At 48.0% G+C, this 16,961-nt stretch overlaps 1 protein-coding gene and 1 long non-coding RNA gene across 4 annotated transcripts; one reads left to right on the forward strand and one right to left on the reverse strand.

The window, feature by feature from the left end:
- Window positions 1-3,110: 3,110 nt before the first annotated feature.
- Window positions 3,111-16,778, forward strand: LOC144280490 (NBPF family member NBPF6-like). 3 transcript variants are annotated; one of them, XM_077842587.1, is made up of 10 exons: window positions 3,111-3,238; window positions 3,340-3,651; window positions 4,723-4,819; window positions 5,590-5,803; window positions 5,990-6,041; window positions 7,042-7,196; window positions 7,951-8,141; window positions 10,074-10,313; window positions 12,507-12,723; window positions 15,589-16,778. In XM_077842587.1, exons 6-10 carry the CDS (start codon window positions 7,153-7,155, stop codon window positions 15,647-15,649), a joined length of 753 nt encoding a protein of 250 aa, XP_077698713.1. In that variant the 5' UTR covers window positions 3,111-3,238; window positions 3,340-3,651; window positions 4,723-4,819; window positions 5,590-5,803; window positions 5,990-6,041; window positions 7,042-7,152; the 3' UTR covers window positions 15,650-16,778. The 3 variants fall into 3 exon arrangements, with proteins under 3 accessions (XP_077698713.1, XP_077698714.1, XP_077698715.1); XM_077842588.1 differs by having other exon boundaries at window positions 3,340-3,506; window positions 5,990-7,196; XM_077842589.1 differs by lacking the exon at window positions 15,589-16,778 and adding an exon at window positions 14,612-14,726 and having other exon boundaries at window positions 5,990-7,196.
- Window positions 6,257-9,895, reverse strand: LOC144280494 (uncharacterized). The gene is made up of 2 exons (XR_013348899.1): window positions 9,674-9,895; window positions 6,257-8,428 (listed from the first exon to the last, which is right to left on the reverse strand). It is a non-coding gene; the product is annotated as an uncharacterized LOC144280494 (long non-coding RNA).
- Window positions 16,779-16,961: the final 183 nt, after the last annotated feature.

A 16,961-nucleotide genomic window follows, 5' to 3' on the forward strand; every position in this document is an offset into this window, starting at 1 on the left:
ATATCCTTTCACCTTTTCTAGAAAGAAATCGTGTATATAATACAAAGATTGGAGAGGTACCAATCTGTATTGAGCAACTTTTCCCAAACCCTGAAGGAGGTCTAGTTTCAATTAAGACCAGAGATGAAAATTTTTTTTTATTTTATTTTTTATTTTATTTATTTATTTATTTATTTTCATAGATGAAAATCTTGACTAGATCGAACCTCTGCAATCCTTTTGGTCTGGAGGGGAGGAAAAAGTCCATTCTAGCCCTAGAATGATCTGGACTACTGGACAGGTGTTCCTCAAAGAGACAATCAACTACTCCTCTCTAAAGGTCCTGCGCCATTTGTGAAACTGGGTGGAGTTAAGACCAGCTCAGCTATATAACCAGGACTGTCACCTGAATCAAAGCCAGGATACTGATAGGTACAATTTCCAAAATCTCTATTACAGACCATGGCATGCTCTGAGAAGGGAAAATAGGCATGTGAATATCAATTGAGAAAAATATCAAAAACAGACAAGAGACATTATTAAATAATCCATCCACCAAAAACCAAGAAAGTTCACATTCAAAAGCAATGTTTTGAGGAATATATGGTTGTACATCTTCATGATTTAGGATTAGAAGCCTGTTTCTGAAATGCACAAGCAGCCCAAGAATAAATAGATAAACTGGATTTCATCAAAATTAGAAGCCTTTTGTTTCAAAGGACCCTATCAAGTAAGTGAAGAGACAATCTACAGAATGGGAGAAATATTTGCAAATTGAATATATCTGATGAAGGTCTGATACGTAAAATACATAAAAAAGCCCAAACAAATCACCAAACCTCTTTCAACTAAGCAGTGAAAAGAAAACCAATTTAAGAAACGAGAAAAAAAAAGTAGATCTCAGGATCATGCTAAGGATATATTCTGGAAATCAGAGCCCAGATTGTATAGGGAACAAAAGGAGAAGGAAGATAGATTCAAATGATGTGTCTGTTAGGTCCAGAATGGAGGAACAGGATTTCCAGAGGAACAAGCAATGTTATGTGAGTCTCCCACTCACCAGGGGGAAGGCATGGGGACCAGCATCCCACAGTATGGTGGGAAGAGGAAGGGAGGGAATGGCCATGCACTGATGTGGAAGGGGACTCCACAGAGCCTGCTAAGTCCTGGGAGCATTTGGTGAGGACCAATAGGCACCAAAACTGGTAAGTCAGCCTTTGGGACATGATCCAGAGAAATGCATTCCAAACAGCATTTGTTTATACTGGGTGGGATGATGACATCTTTCTATTGACTCATCTCTGAAAGAAATGTAGCATTTCCTTCTGAATGGGGCACGCTAGAGTCTGGTAATTTTGACCCTGACACATTTCAGATTCTATGATATCATGTAGCTGTGGACACCGTGACATGATTTTTGGGCTCAATGTCTTTTGAGCTGATATAATTAGACAAGGTGAAAGAGCCCAAGCCTAGCAGCTTGGGTTAGAGAGACCCCATAGAGGACCAGTGCCTGCCTTTGGTTGGGTAACCAGAGAGCTCATTCATCTGGGAGCTGAGGGGTTTGAGCTTCAAGCCCAGCTAGGAATACTGACTGGGTTTTAACTGATCCAGGGCCATATTAAGTGAAACTGTACTACACATTCCCTCTTAGCTAGCTTATTTTCAAACTTTTCCTCAATCTCTATTTTATTTTTAACTCTTTAAATTTTTAAAAGATTTTATTTATTTGTTTATTGATTTGCGAGGAGAGAAAGTGTGGGAGAGAGCCCACACAAGCCTGCAAGCAGTGGGGAGGGACAGACAGGGAGGGAGAGGGAGAGAATCTCAAGAGAACTCTACACTGAGCCCCAGCTCAATCTTAAGACCCTAAGAGCATGACCTGAGCTGAAACCAAGAGTTGGGGTCTTAGCCAACTGAGCCACCCTGGTTCTCCATATTATGAAAAAAAAATTTAAGATTTTATTTTTAGGGCAGCCCGGGTGGCTCAGCAGTTTAGCGCCACCTTCAGCCCCAGGCATGATCCTGGAGAAGTTGGTCCAAGGGTTGTGGGTTATTGTTAAGCTGTTCTAAAGGATAATTTCAATGAAACAATGAACACAAAGGGGCTCAATATCATTAGTCATGAGGAAAATACAAATCTAAACCACAGTGAGATCCCACTTAACCCCTCCAGTAGGACTTAAAAAAAAAAAAAAGAAACAATACATGTGTTGTGAAGGTTGTAGGGAAATGGAATTCTTACACTTTCCTAGTGAGAATGTAAAATTGTGCAGTTACTTTACTTTGGAAAATAGTTTGGCAGTTCCTCAAAAAGTTGAACATAGGGTTACATGTGACACAGCAATTCTACTCCTAGGTAGGTGTATGACTAAGAAAATTGAAAATATATGGTCTCTCAAAGGGGAAAAGAAACCTACACAACACAGAAATGCAGGACGAATAATACTGAGAGATTTCAGACAGAAAATATTTTTAAAAATCAATTGCGTAAACTACCTTTGGTCTTTCTTCTATTTTTAATAGTGAAAAAAACTAGAGAAGACCCATGTCACATCATGACAGTTTAAGACTTTGGAATCGTTCACATATTAGAAAAGCCTAAGACCTATTTTACCCGAAAGAGAAATGGAATGACCTCACGACAACCCTTAAGAAAACCTGCTGCGTGAGGCGCCTGAGCGTTCCCCTTGGTTGAGGGTTTGACTCTTGGTTTCCGCTAGGGTCATGATCTGATGGGGAGTTTCAGCTACGGACATGATCTGCATTGAGCTCCGTGTCAGAGTCTCTCCCTCTACCCCTCTTCTCATTCTCTCAACTAAACAAATAAATCTTTTAAAAAAGAAAACTTACTGGGAAACTATATCTGCCTTGATGACTTTATCCACACACAAGAATGAACAATGAGAACTATGCTGAGATATACTTTTAGAAAGAGATGGGATCTGTGGTGTCAGCACAAGGGTAGACAGCTATTGAGAGTGGCTGCTGAGGGGTGGTCCCCATCAGTGGTGACCTTCAGGGAGACGAGGCAGCCTTGTGTATCAGTGGCTCCCAAGGTTCCTTGATCCCCACCACGTTCCAATTCTGTTATTGCAACTGCAGACCGTTACCTGGAATGCTGGGTGCTCCCCCTGCCATTCCAATCGGAGTCTGAGCGAGGGGCATTGCCTTCAGCTCTCAGCTCTGGCATCAGAGCTTGTTGTTGTGGTTACCGACTCTCGAGTGCTCTGGGGTGTTGCCCAAATTGTTGCCAATAGTAAGTAAAGAATTCCTGTATCCTCACCCCTCAGGCCTGATTAAACTTACTTGATTTCACTTGTTTTTAACCCATCCTGTGTTTGGGTTTCTTCTCCCCAGTCCCCAGCTCTACCTCGTCTGCCACTGGTCACCATGGCAGCGCCTCTTGGCCCTCAGTCTGATCCAAGGGCAGAAATCAGCCTCCTGGAAATCAACCAGATTGAGAGGGAACCTGGGCACAGGCTCTGCTTCCTGAGCCCACAGAGGCCACCATTTGATACCCAGTGGTAAGACTGAGGGTGTCTCAGGGAATTTCAGACAATCTGTGCTGCCTCCATCTATCTCTCCCGAAGCTGGGCAAACTTCAGTGAAGCAGATTGGCGAGCAGGTCAAGTTCTGGGCCAAGAAACACGTGGCCAAGTGAGGATGAAGGTGAGTGGGAGAGACCATGGCCCCAGTAACCCCCCAAGCTAGAGTGGGGGGTAGGCCCTCCCCCACAGTCAGCCTGAAATGGGGAGCTCAGCTGCCTGATCTTAGGAGGGGGCTGCAGGGATGTAATGAATCCTGATGCTCTGAGCCCTAATTTTTGTCATGTTCTCACAACTGGCTTTCAGTACAGCAACGGGAGGGAAAATGAAAAAAGATTGATGCAGGGAAAGGTGATCATTGAAGCCTGCTATTTAGGAAAGTGAAGAGTTCCTGAGCTTTCAGGAAAGCACAAGCAAAGTTTTGTTAACATCTCTCCTAATACGAATCACAAAATCGTGGGAAACCTGTTGTGAAGATGATGAAAACAGATATCACCTGAGAGCTTGGAGTGGAGGTACCTCAATACAGGGGTGAGGAGCAAGGTCTCTGGGCCAGCCTTCCCGGGTTATTACTGTTGTGGCACCTACTTCTTCGAATCACAGTACTGAGTAATTTCTTGAAAAGCTCTTAGAGCAGAGCCTGGCACTGTGTAAACCCTGTTCATAATTCTACTGCTTCTAATCACAAACTTTATTAGGATTTGGACATATTCCTTTCAGTTCCTTCTGGCTTTATGCATTATACTTCACACAAGTGCATCTGGATGAATTTTTACCCTCGGCATACTTGTTCAACAGAGAAATCCCAGCTCAGGGGACCCATCAGTCCTGTCGTCCTAGGGGCCTACTTCCTGTCCCTGCTCAGTGTCTACTTAAGAGGCTGCAAGGCTTGCTAGAGTGGCCATGATCAGGGTCGCTGTGAGCGGATGTGAATTTTGACTCTACCAAATACCAGTTACTCACCGTGTCTAGTCACTGCCTGTGGCTCGGGGCTGTTCCTTCCTCGGCTCTAAAACGGGGACTAATCACACGCCCCGTAGTTGGGAGGCTGAGGAAGGAGGCGTGGAGCTCCCACTGCAGAGCCTGGCTGCCGGGGTTACATTTGTCCTGGGCTGGACCCTGCCCCGTCCCTTGAAGGCAGCGAGCACAGCAGCATGTCCAGCTTTCCACTGAGGCAGGCATCTCTGTTTCTCAGGGTGTAAAGAGCTCACCGACATCGTCGGACCCGTGCTGGGGGACAAGCTGCAGTTGGAGGAGGGGAAGCGGACAGAGGTGTTCGCTGAGCAGCTCAGGTAAGGAGGGCTCCATGTGGGAGGCTGGAGGGAAGCTGAGGGCATCTCTGACTTGGGGCAGCAACGGGCCTGGGCCAGGAGAAGGGCAGAAACGGTCATGGCAGGCACGTTACACAAATAGTTGTAACACCATTAAGGCCACAGTAATTGGTAGATTTTGGACTCCTGTGACTCAGAGCCCCAGCTTCTCTTTTTAAAAAACATGTCAACGTCATCAAATTCAAGTGGACAGTTCATGGCATTTAGCACGTTCACGATGTTGTGAGTTCGCCCCCTCATTTCTGTCTGACACCGTCACGACCTTCCTGACCACAGCGTGTCATCCCTTCTTTTAGAACACACGGTCATCTTAACCCCGCCGTTCTCCTGAGCTTGCCAGTTCCCGCCAGCTGATTACGTGATTACGTTCATGCTTCTGTGTGTGGAGCCATGTCCATTCAGTGCATGATGCACTGTATGTGGTTTTACCAGAAATTGAGTGTGCCCTAAGTGAGAAGCTCAAGGGACGTCTCTCTGATGTGTGTTTAGGAAGACACCTGGCTTTTTACAGACACAGAAGATACAAGGGATGTCAAGGAGGCTCACAGGAGCGCCCTCTGATAGAGGAGGCCTTGTTTTACCTTCTTTCTCTGCCACAGGCAGATCGCCACACACATGCCCAAATTCGGCTTCCAGGACTCCTTGGGGAAGTTCTCCCAGAAGTCTCCACAAAAGCTCTTCTAATCTTTGCTTCAACTCTGCATTTACAAATTTTCTCTGTCCCACCCTAGGCAATGTCATATCCTAATTAAAGATCATGCTAAAGAGCTGACCGGTTGTATCAAAAGTTACGGGGAGGGACAGATATTTCTGAACACCTCAATGAGCACCTCGAGGACCGCCTCACCCACCATGACCCTGAGCATTCTCGAGGGCAGGGTTTCCAAGAGCAGCTGCCTGAGGGAGGCAGGCTGGCCAAGCGCCTTGCCCGAAAGCTCAGTTCAGGTAAGGCGGCCGCAGGCCCTGATTGCACTAGGCCGCTCCAAGGTCCTGGGCTCACAGGAGACTCCCCACCTGCCCTTACACTGTTTGCAGCAGCTGTCCTTATGAATTTAGGGACACATAAGCCCACTGTGTGTCTAGTGCTGATGTGGGACATAGTTGACAGGACATTTCTGAATTTATTTGCAGAAAATTATGACGATGAGGAGGATGAAGAAAAACAAGAAACACTCACCCCCAGGTGACCATGAGTATTCAGGCACCGGTAATGTGTGGGTAAAAATGGACAGGGCAAGGATGCCTGGGTGGCTCAGTGGTTTGGCGTGATCCCGCTGTCCCGGGATCGAGTTCTGCACTGGGCTCCCCACGGGGAGCCTGCTTCTCTCTCTGCCTGTTTCTCTGCCTCTCTTTCTGTGACTCTCATGAATAAATAAATAGCACCTTTTTTTAAAAAAAATGCACAGGGCCTCCGAAAGGACTCTAAGTGAAGTCTAGAGAGTCTCGCGTGCCAGATGCAAGAAGCAAAACTAGACATGGAAACAATGGATGGCCCCGTTAACTTGGTCGTCTGTTGTCTCTGTGGTACTTGTAAGATCAAGATGAATTCACTAGCCTTAAGATGCCCTGTAGCTACAAAATACCCATTCTTTCCTCTAAATGAACACGAGGAAGAGGTGCATATCTATTTCCTACACAATTCTCTAAGGTCCTTGGTGGGCAGGTGAGTAGCAAAGGAATTGGTAAGCAGACAACCGGCAAAATGAAAAACCAAGAGAAGCACTTAACCCAAACTTGCAGTGTCATGTGACACTATTAATACCATGGTGCCTAGAAGGCACAAATTTCTCCAGTCTGCGAGGACTCCAGAGCTGTAGCCGCCTGATCAATCTATGTTAAAGCCCACACAACCCAGGCACGTGGTGGTTGCCCCTGGCCTGGTCTCCATCTCTGCTTCACGTTGGGACTGTACCATACTGGGATGGCTGGCTCTCATTCCTAGTCAGTCCCTCGGTGACCGGTGCACTGAGTATCTGCTGCTGCTGCTCTGCCATCCCTTGGCAGCCACACTCTGTCTCTTACTGGATGGATCGCTTCTTCCCTCTCAAGGCAATGCCCCCCTCACCGCCCCCGCTACGCTTCTTGTGACCACTCCCTGTAACTCCACTCAAAACCACTTAGGAAGCCATGGTGTGGGATCCTCTTGGTCCGATCTTCTGTCATTCCTGTCCTACCTCCCACAGCCTGGAGCAGCAGGAAGTTGAAAAGAAGGGGATCCTCCAGGACGCACCGGATGAATGTGTTTTGACTCCTTCAATTCTCCAAGACGGGAGTGAGAGCCACCAGGCTTCATAATGATTATTGGGAGGAAGAAGACCAAGGCCAGATATGCCCCCAGGTAACTCTGAAGAATCATGGGCTTTAATTTGGTGGTGACATCTGGTGATCTCGGATCCAGGGAAATCTAGACAGTGCTACACGTACCTGTTTCACCCATTCAGACACCCACACAATGATCCGCTAGCCCTGTTCTCTGTTTCACTATGGTACTCGTACAGGCCCCTTTGTTGATCCTTCTCAAATGTGGGAAAATAGAGTTCACTGATGCAGGATGCTAAGCAATCACAGGATGTCTTGCACTCTCACAGTCTCTCTTTGTGTTGGGTCCAGCCCGAGATGCCCATCTGTCTCTGCCAGTTTGTCATTACAACATTGGCAAGAACTCATGGCAAAGACAGTATTTAGGAAAAAATTCATGCCTCAGTATTTAGGGATGTAGGCCTTGGACACAGGAGCTTTCTAGGAATCTACCATGCTGCCGGAGCCTGGGGTTCTGATGGTGCTTTCTGTCAGTTTCAACAAAATGTTTGCAAACGTCTTGGTGCTGGTTTTATTGTTTTCTGAGTGTTCTGTATGTGGTAACTGTTGTGCACTGGGTGGTTCAAACTCCTTCCCCATAAGCTCCCATTCTGCTGTGAGCACTTCCCTGATCTATCCCCAGCGCATCCACACTCTGGCCCCAGATGGAGGCAGACTGGTTCATGTCCCTTTATGGGGACTTCCCATTTGTTTTCTGTCACCACTCCCTCCTCCCTACCACCAAGACCAGCTGGGACTCCCTGTTGACTCAACCTTCTTCTTGCATCTTCCAGTACTCCCTGGAACACGAGGCTCCACAGGGAGCTGCCAGTGGCAGAAGAGAATGAAGTCCCACAGGACTCACTGGATGAATCTTATTGGACTCCTTCAGTTGGCCATGACCTGCCAGACGCCTGCAGGCCTTATACAAGTGCCTCATTCACATCTGATAAGCAGGAACTCTTCTTGGGTCTTGATGTGGACGGTAAGTACTCCCATTGTGAGGGCCAGAAAGTTCCTGGGGAGGCCCCAGAGAGCCTCTCTGCTTTCTATCCAACCACCTACATAGGCTGAGAGATGCAAGCTTGCCAACAGGCCTTGTAGACTCATACTGGTTTTTTTGAACTCTGCTCCTGGATTTAATTTTAAAAACACTGGGGCACCCAGGTGGCTCTGTTGGTTAAGTGTCCAACTCTTGATCTCAGCTCAGGTCTTGATCTCAGGGTTGTGAGGCAAGTCCCATGTTGGGCTCCACACTGGGTATGGAGCCTCCTTAAATAAGAAAAGGCATCATATGGGTCAGACAACTTCTCTTTCCTTCTGTCCCAGACTACCCTCTGCCGCCTGCGCCCTCACTATTGTGCAGTGCAGGCATTGGTACCAAGACAGGAGAGAGGAGAAATGAGGGAAAAAGGCAAAAACCCAGCTGCCACTATGTCACCTGGAGACACCTGGGTAACAGACCTCTTTCTTTTAGATCAACTAGAGTCTTCTGCTACTCATGAAATTCTATTGCCAGTTGCGTTGCTTCCTATAATCTCTCCTGCTGTCCACACAGGTTTGCAAGCAGCTCCATATTTGCACCATCTATTATATTTTTGCTGATCCCAAAGATTTGCTCCTGAGCTGCCCTCTGTAGCATTTAGATAGAAGATCCTGAGCACCCAGCCCTGCCTGTACCCTGTGGTTTCAGTGAAGCTAAGGCTCTAGCTCTGGTTTTTCATCCCCATGGATGGAGTACTTTGCACCCTCTGTGCAGCATCAGTGATTTTTCCACGTGTGGATATGGTTTCAGTCAGGTATCTACTCTCTGTGGCACCATGTCGTGTAAATGATCAGTGGCCTGTGCACCTAGGGTGGGTATTGGCCTCAGCACAGGCGATCCCCTCTCCATAATCTTCAGAAAAGTGCTGCCTGCTGAGCAAGACCCCCTTGGGGGCCCTGTCACACAAGCGTGCAGAGTAAAACCCATTTCCCATTTGTTCCCTCTCGGGCTATTTTTTGGACTTCCCTTCTGGGAGAGTATTTGGATTGTTAGCAGAATTTCTTTGCTCTTCAGATCACCCGAGGGCCCACATGGCAGGGAGGAGGCACGGCTCCGACTGAAGCTGACCTGCTCTGGCGTGAGGGTGTTGCAAGTGTCTGGTTAGTCCCCTTTCTGAGAACACATACTCCCTTCACAGTGGAAACCTGAGTGTGTTTGATCACGGAGTGCTGCCCACACCTCCCTGAAGGGTGTGTGATGCTGGGACTGGGTGCTTTGTGCCCTCCCTGAAGACCCACAGAGTCTGACCCTGGAGCACTTCTGGCCCTGGAATCTCCTAAGGGACTCAGACCTCTGCTACATTCCTTACAGCTGTCAGCGCCTCCTCCGGGTGGCAATAGAACATACAGGTGGGGTGGGTGGAAGGGCAGTCAAAAATTGTACATGAGAAAGTTCCACAGGCTCCAGAGCCAAAAAAGGTGCTCCTGACTTGGTCGATGGTACTTTTTCCCAAGTCCCTTTTCTAGTGGTACCTGAAGCCTCAAGGCCAAACGTCTTCCGTTGTTCTGTTATCTTTCGGGTACACACTGACATCTGCTTCTCCCCGTGCCCCCAGGCCTCTCTAGAATGTTTTCTGTAGGCTATAGGACGAAGGTTACAGGATAATAAGCATGAGTTCCTGCGCACATCTAAAGGCCCTCTGGAGTCAAGGGGGTGATTTTCGCTTCTGGGACTTCGCAGCCTGGGCACCTGCCGTCCCAGCGTTCCCAGGCACAGACATAATGGTGACATCTTCACACACATGATATCTGCCTTTGTGCCCGTTCCCAGGGTGATCTCACAGACGGGCGGGGACGTCAGAAATGGGTGTTCTGGGAGTGCTCAGCTACGGAACACTGGGGTTTATCCCATTGACATCTCTTCTTGCTTCAGCTCCCATGCAGGTGCCCTGTCACCGGGGGCTATTGAGGGGAAACTTGACTTTCCTAAGGGCAGAGGTGCAAACTTCAAGAGCACAGCCACAGCCCAGCACCAAGGAGGCCAATTCTCTGCAGTTGCAGCTGGGCCAGCAGTTGGATCGTGGTGACAACAGAGCCAGGCTCGACCTCTCCCCCACCATCTGGAGCCTGGCAGCCAAGATGGGTTCTGGGGACCAAAGGCCACTCTCCCAAGGTGAGAGGGAAGGGAAGTAGGAAGCTCTAGTCTCTATGTTGGACTCACAGGCTTGTGGCTGGAGGCAACAATGGGGGTAGGTCAAATCTCACGATGCTCCAATACAGGGAGTGAGCAAGAGCCTGGTGTTTAGTATCCATTCTGCCCCGTGTCCAGGGGCTCTTTAACGGGACAAGCCATTCATCTTCTTATGTATTTTCCCTTCAGTACCTTCATCTGAAACCCCTGACAATGGTGTCCGATCCATCGAAGTTGGAGCGTGATACAACATTATTTTTAGGGGGCCTGATCCAACAACCACTGCTTGATAACATCTCTGAATTTGTAATGTCTAATTCTTGTGTCTCTGTGGTGCTTTAATGCTTGGGAAATGGTTTCATGGCATTGTTACACGTGGGGTGGAGCAATTTTCCCCCGGCTCCACTTTGGCTGGACCCCATCTTCCCTGGCTTTCTCAGAGGCTCGTGTGCCAATTTTTCTCCTCTTCCACATCTTCAAGCCAATTTTCCCTGTTAAGCTTTCACAGCCACAGTGGAAATAGAGACTCACAACACAATCTCTTGTTTATTTTTTTCTTTTTCTAAAGAAATAAGGGGCCACCCTCTTAGATAAAGTGCACACGTCACTCTCTTCTCTCATCTTCCCTCCAGCTCATCATCTCCTCTCATCTCCATCGCCTCCTCCCCAGACTCCTGCTCATAGGATCCACCTCTGTTCAGATTTCCTTAAGACCGAACTTTTCAATCATCCCCTGGGTCATGGTGTCTTTACCCTCCCTCCCTTTACGTGTCCCTTCCTGGAGCCTGGGGTGTCCCGGGGCTCCCCTGTCAGGCTCAGAACTCATCTGAGAAATGAGGTGATCCAGTACCCACGTGGAGGTAACAAAAGGAGCAGCACTGTCTCACCAGGGAGAGGCCCGAGAGAAAGAGCTCAGTGAGTGTTTGAGGAAGCACAGCTTTGACAAGGGCCTTAGAAACTGAGGTACTTATTGTCTTCTCCCTCTAGCTTCTCTGTCACCTCTCCTTGGCTCCCACAGTCCTGGCCCTGACTCCACCTGCTGGCTTAGTCCCTCTCTCTATGACTCACTTTCCACAGAGACCTGAGCAGGAAACCAGGGTCCATGCCAGATTTTTTTTGTCCATTCTGGCTTTCATAACAAAAATGCCCAGACAGGTTGGCTTATTAACGTCAGAAATTAATATCTCACTGTTCTGGAGGCTGAGTAGAGCCACAATCCAACAGGTGCACATTCAGTGCCTGGTGACACTTCCTGCTTGGTTCACAGGTGGCTGCTTCTAGTTATGTCCTCACTGGGTGGAGAGGTGAGGAAGCTCTGTGGGGTCTCTTTTATAGGGTAGGAATCCCTTTAATGGGGGGCTCTGCCTCCCACGGGTTCACTCCACAACACCATCATAGTAGGGATCACGTTGCAACATATGAATTGGGGGCAAATACATTCTATCATTCTATAGGCTGATGGTTTTACTCTGTGTTGTTCCCACTTCCTCCACCTCGTAATTCTTCCTCGATGTTTAAAGGCTCACCTGTTTCTTGCAAAAGTTTTTCTCATTCTTCTTGAATTTGTGTATTTTTTTCCAATTTCAACTGCCAAGAAGGGGGTCTTACAATATTCTGTTGCATGTCTCCCAGCCCCTATGTAATCATTTACTCATTAAGTACATACGGACATACAGATACACACATTTATATCTTATGGCACAACAGATGGGTATTTGGTGTGTATATTATACATAATGCACGTATATGAAATATATGTTGAGGCATGTTGGAGAGATTCCCTAGCTTTCTCATTCCTTGTTGCTTCCCAAAGCTTCCCTTCAACTTTGACTTGGGTGAGATCTCTACAATATCCTCTCTAATAGTGCAGACTCTTTCCAGCATGATTTCCTTGCCTTTGTCTCTTCTCCGTAACTCTTTGTTTTTACCAATTCTGTTTTTCCCCATTTCACTTTCATCCATTGCGAGCCTATTGACCTCCTGGCCCTCTTGGTAGGGTAAAAAAGATGAACAAAACAGGAAATAATCAAAATGTGTCCATTGGCTTCTCCTCACTCGTGAACATTCCGATGGCCTCTCTCGTCCTGCCCACTGGCCTTCTTTGACGTCTTACTGGTGGGGGCTCAGAAAGATCCTGAATGACAACGGATCCTGTTGATGTGCTTTTATTTTCAGAGCTGGGTTTGGATGCATCCGTGGGCATGACAAACCACACTCTCAAGCTGGAAGGTGAAACTGCTGAGGGCTCGGTGGCCAGTCAGTGTGAGTGTCAAGTCTTTGACCCCATGAAGGCCCCAGGTGTCACGAAACACAAGATTATCAAGAGGAAACTGCAGTTCATTCAGGGGCAACTTGCATGCAGATTTCCCGCCTTCAAGCTTAGGGCGCAGAGGTAATCACATCTGTGCTGTTGGGGCATGGGTTCCAATTGCTCTTCTTCAGATTACAGCTCCATCCTCTCCACCACTGTTCGTGCTCTTCCTCCTGTGTTCGCTCCCATAGCTGGTGCTTCTTTTGTTTGCTCTTATCTCTGTTTCCCACAAGGGCTGCCGCCCTGCCGGCCCTTCCATCTCCATCACCTGGTTGCATCTGAACTCTGCTGTGTCCCTGCTGGGGCTGTCCTGAGGTGCCCTCTCCCCTCTCCTCATGACAAGGGGGCAGCAGGCCCCATGGGCCTCCTCAGCAGAGCAGCATCATCTACACATGTCACCAAACACGCAACAGTCTGCCGGAAATCACACAGTTTCTTGGCTTCTTTGCCATCACCACCACCCCCTCACCCCCCAGCCCCCCCCAACCCCGCTTCCACAACTCCATGGCCTCTTTCTCCCAGGAGCATTGTCTTAATGAGCCATTGCACGAGGATTCTCCTCCTGGGTCTTTCAGGGAATCTGACCTCGGATGACACTTAACCCTCATCTTCTCAATGTGAATAAGAAGTATGAAAACAGAGGAGAAAGATCCCCCAGGACAAAAACTAAATGAGAACCTGAGTCATGGCTGGGAGTGCCACACTCGGCGGCCTGGAGTCAGGTTTTTCCTCAGCCTCAGATGAGAAAGGAAGTCCCGTATGGGGCTTCCGGGAACTTTGTGTCCCCCACCTTAGGGGGGACATGGTAGTTGGCATCAGGTGGAGGACAGGAATGGCACTTTTCTAGAGAGACATCAGCCAAAGGTAGAAGCTAATGCCAGGTTTCCAAAAGGAATAGAACATGAGGTGCTTAGGCATCAAGACGTCTCCCCTTTTCGCGGTCATCACCATGTCTCCACGCTCAGTAGGAATCAGCGAAAAGGTAACTGGGTTGAATTTCAGGCAAGAGAACATTCTAGAGCATTGTACTGAATTCACTTCGGGCTGCTTTTGGAAGAGCCGGGGAGATGCACAAGAATCGAGTCCAACAGAGAAAGAAAGTCATTCATGGCAGGTTGTCAGAAAGAAGACCAACATTCTTAGGGACAGTGTCCTCCTGGTGGAAGAGATGAGGTCGAGAAAACACTGGTGTGAATTAGGGTAGCTTAGCGAATACTTCTAAATCAATCATGCTAGGATAAAAGAAACACTGAGTCAGCTGTGAACTAACACGAGTGCCTTCTCCCAGTACCTTAACATTCTGATTTCAAGATTGTGAGGTGGAATTTGGGTAACAGGATTTTTTAAAAGCTCCACTAGTATGCTCCTAGAAATTAGAAGGGCCATGGATCCAGTAGGGTCTCCGTGAGCAGTACAGAAGGGTCCCGTGTGGCTTCTACTTCCTAGAAAAGCTGTTTATCAGCCATTGACGGAATCGGCATTCCTCCCTCAACACCGCAGCCTAGAGAAAGCAGAGGAAAAAGATACGCAGAGGAACTAGATGGATGATCTCTCTTTTGGATCTTAGTCTCCCACAAATTTTATAATATGGGATACAGGAGGAATAAAACCCTGCATAGGAACCCAGTGTCCAACATAGAATCTCTTCCCTGATCAAAAATAAAGGAATTTAGTGCTTTCTTTCCTCCTCTGACATTGAAAACGCCAATTCACTAGTCACTAAGTGGATTTGAAAGCCCCCGTCAGAGTCACTGCAGCTTGCAACAAAATATTTGAATCAAAGTTTGTGCTTATACAAAATCTCAGTAGGGAATTTTAGGTCTCATTCTCCTGTGTTAATCCACTTGCAGGCCCTTCTGCACACCAGTGTAAACACTGAGAAACTTTTTTACTTAGGGAAAGTTTGGAAAAGAAGGGATGACAATCTAGGGAGCTAAATAAAACTAATGCTTTTTCATTTTCACTTCAGAATTTGGTGAGTCCATCTACAGAGGATATTCCTGGAAATGCCCTAAGTTCTATCCTGTGGGACATTACCTTCAGAGAATGTTGGTGGACCTGAGTGAAAATGAGTAGGGCCATGGCTACATGCCCTGATCTTTTTGTTAATTTCCCTTGAGTCTCTCCTTCTTGGGATCCTCCCTCAGCCCCTTTGGGCGTCTTCCTGTCAGGCCACGTGACCAACAGCATCTACTGCTTGCACACACCTCCAGAACTGAGGCTTTCTTCTCCCTTCCCCCACATGTTTGGGCAGGGCCTGAGCCTGTGTCTCGTCTCAGTCTCCAGGGTTTTCAGGAACAGGTCACATGGCTCGGGCGGTCCTTAGCCTCTTGGACCACATCTCCTCATCTGCACATGGCAGAACTGAACTTGGGGACATTCTGAGGCCCCTTCCGGCTCTCACATTCTAGGACTCCTTCTATAGCCTGGCCTCCTCCTCAGAAGACTGGGACAAGGGTGAGAAGGGGGAGTGTTTGTCTGCCAAGGGTCCCCTCCTTCCTATGGCAGACTGTTTGTGAATATGTGTGTTAGGTGCTGAGTGCCCCCCTCCCTGGGAAGCAAGAGAAAGCCACCACTTGGCTTCTGCTGAAGCAGGTTCAAGCATGAAGTGGCTGCTGAGGAGGAGGTAGTCAGGATCTGGCAAAAGTTCACAGCAGCCTTGAGCTTGGGTTCACCAGGTTCCTTCTGGGTGGAGCACAGGGGTCCCTGGGTCCTGCAACACAGGCCGCTGTAAGTTTAGTGAGGTGTCACTTCTGACCTGTGGCTCCTACTCTCCGGCTCGGCCTGCTTGTGGGTCCCCCGTCAGCTTCTTCTCTGCACAGGAGCTCAGCTTGCTCCTGGCCTCCGTGACCACGTAGCCACCCCTCCAGGCTCAGCTATCAGCAGCATCTGACAAAGACTCACATTCCATTTCTCTCTCTCTCTCTCTCTCTCTCTCTCTGCCAGATACCAAGTACCTCAGGAAATAGGAGAAGAGATTCCTCATGTGAATGAAATCCTACCATAGAACCCCATCATTTTCCAGTTGATGAAAAGAAATCTAAAACAGTGCAGCAAGGAAAAGCCCCAACAGAGCACGGAAGGGATCCTTTGCTGAGAATCAACATCACAACCACAAGCCACTCTGTGATTTTGACTGCAACACACGGTTTGACGAGAGAAATTCTAGCCCTTCAGCCTCCACTCGTGATAAATCGCCAAGGAGACCAATGCCTGGCTGGATCACGTGCAGGTTTGAGAGACCTTAAGTCTTGCTCCTCTCAATTCCATCCCGCGATGAACCCGAGGACTCGGGAGCAACGTGGAAAAAGAGCACGTGTCAAACTGGACATTCTGGGCCAACAGATGGGCTGCGCTAGGAGCAGACAGCATTAACTGTGCAGTGTTCCGGCCGCAAAGGGTTAGCCTGAATTTGAGCACAAGGTAGGCATCAGTCAACTTCAGGATGTAGACCATCGAACAAGACGCCTGTCTTTCTTCAAACAGTCATTGTCACCACAAATAAGAGACGACAAAAAGGAGAAGAGATCTTTTGGGTTCCAAAGGACTAAAAAAGTGTGTCACTGTTTAGTCCTTTCAAGCCCAAGACATCTCCTCACCTTTAGGTGGCTGTCTCTGGTGGTGGTGACATTTCCTTGTTTGTAGGGGACAGGTCAGATATCCGTCTTAATGGTCTACATCCTGAAGTTGTCTGATCCTGATTAGGATCAGGAAATTAAATTCCTCCTGATTAAATTCAGCCTAACCCTTTCGCCAGGGCACTCCATAGTTAAGGCTGTGTGTGTCCCAGCTCAGCCCACCCGGAGACCGAGAGCGCCAGTTTGCCGTCACCGTTCTTGCGAGAGCAGCATGGGTCACGTGCTACGGAGGGGCCCGTGAGATCTGTTCACAGGAACACATGGTTTTCTCTCTAAAACTAGTAATGTGGTGAGTGGAGCTCTGAGAATGTATGAAGATCCTTTTCTGCAAAGTTTTTCTCTGAAATGTTGTCATCCTGTGATGATCCCTGTGGTGTGTCATCACCGCATCCGTGTGTGTACATTGGAAGGATTCTACTTTATCGTTCCTGTACAACGTGTATTGGCTGGCATTGTGCCGTGGAACACACTCCCTCCCCGTTCTACATCATTAGAGCTTTTGTTTTGGCGATCACTGTGGCCTTGTGAATTTTTGTATTCGATGCTCTAATCCCTCACTCTCCTGGTTGATTTGGTGGATATGGATATAAAGTGATGTAAATATTCTGGGATTTCATCATATTTAATGCAAAGTCTCCATCTCTTGTAGGCTATACTTACTCAATGGGGAAAAAATTCTGA

This window comes from Canis aureus, chromosome 12 (genome assembly GCF_053574225.1).
Source record: "Canis aureus isolate CA01 chromosome 12, VMU_Caureus_v.1.0, whole genome shotgun sequence".
Lineage (NCBI taxonomy): Eukaryota > Metazoa > Chordata > Mammalia > Carnivora > Canidae > Canis > Canis aureus.

Bases quoted from the DNA above. Each gene is read 5' to 3' on its own strand.
- LOC144280490 (XM_077842587.1), top strand. From the start codon at position 7,153: ATGATTATTGGGAGGAAGAAGACCAAGGCCAGATATGCCCCCAG. The intron at 7,197-7,950 runs GTAACTCTGAAG...TGCATCTTCCAG, and splicing joins AAGGCCAGATATGCCCCCAG to TACTCCCTGGAACACGAGGC. The intron at 10,314-12,506 runs GTGAGAGGGAAG...TTTTATTTTCAG, and splicing joins CCAAAGGCCACTCTCCCAAG to AGCTGGGTTTGGATGCATCC.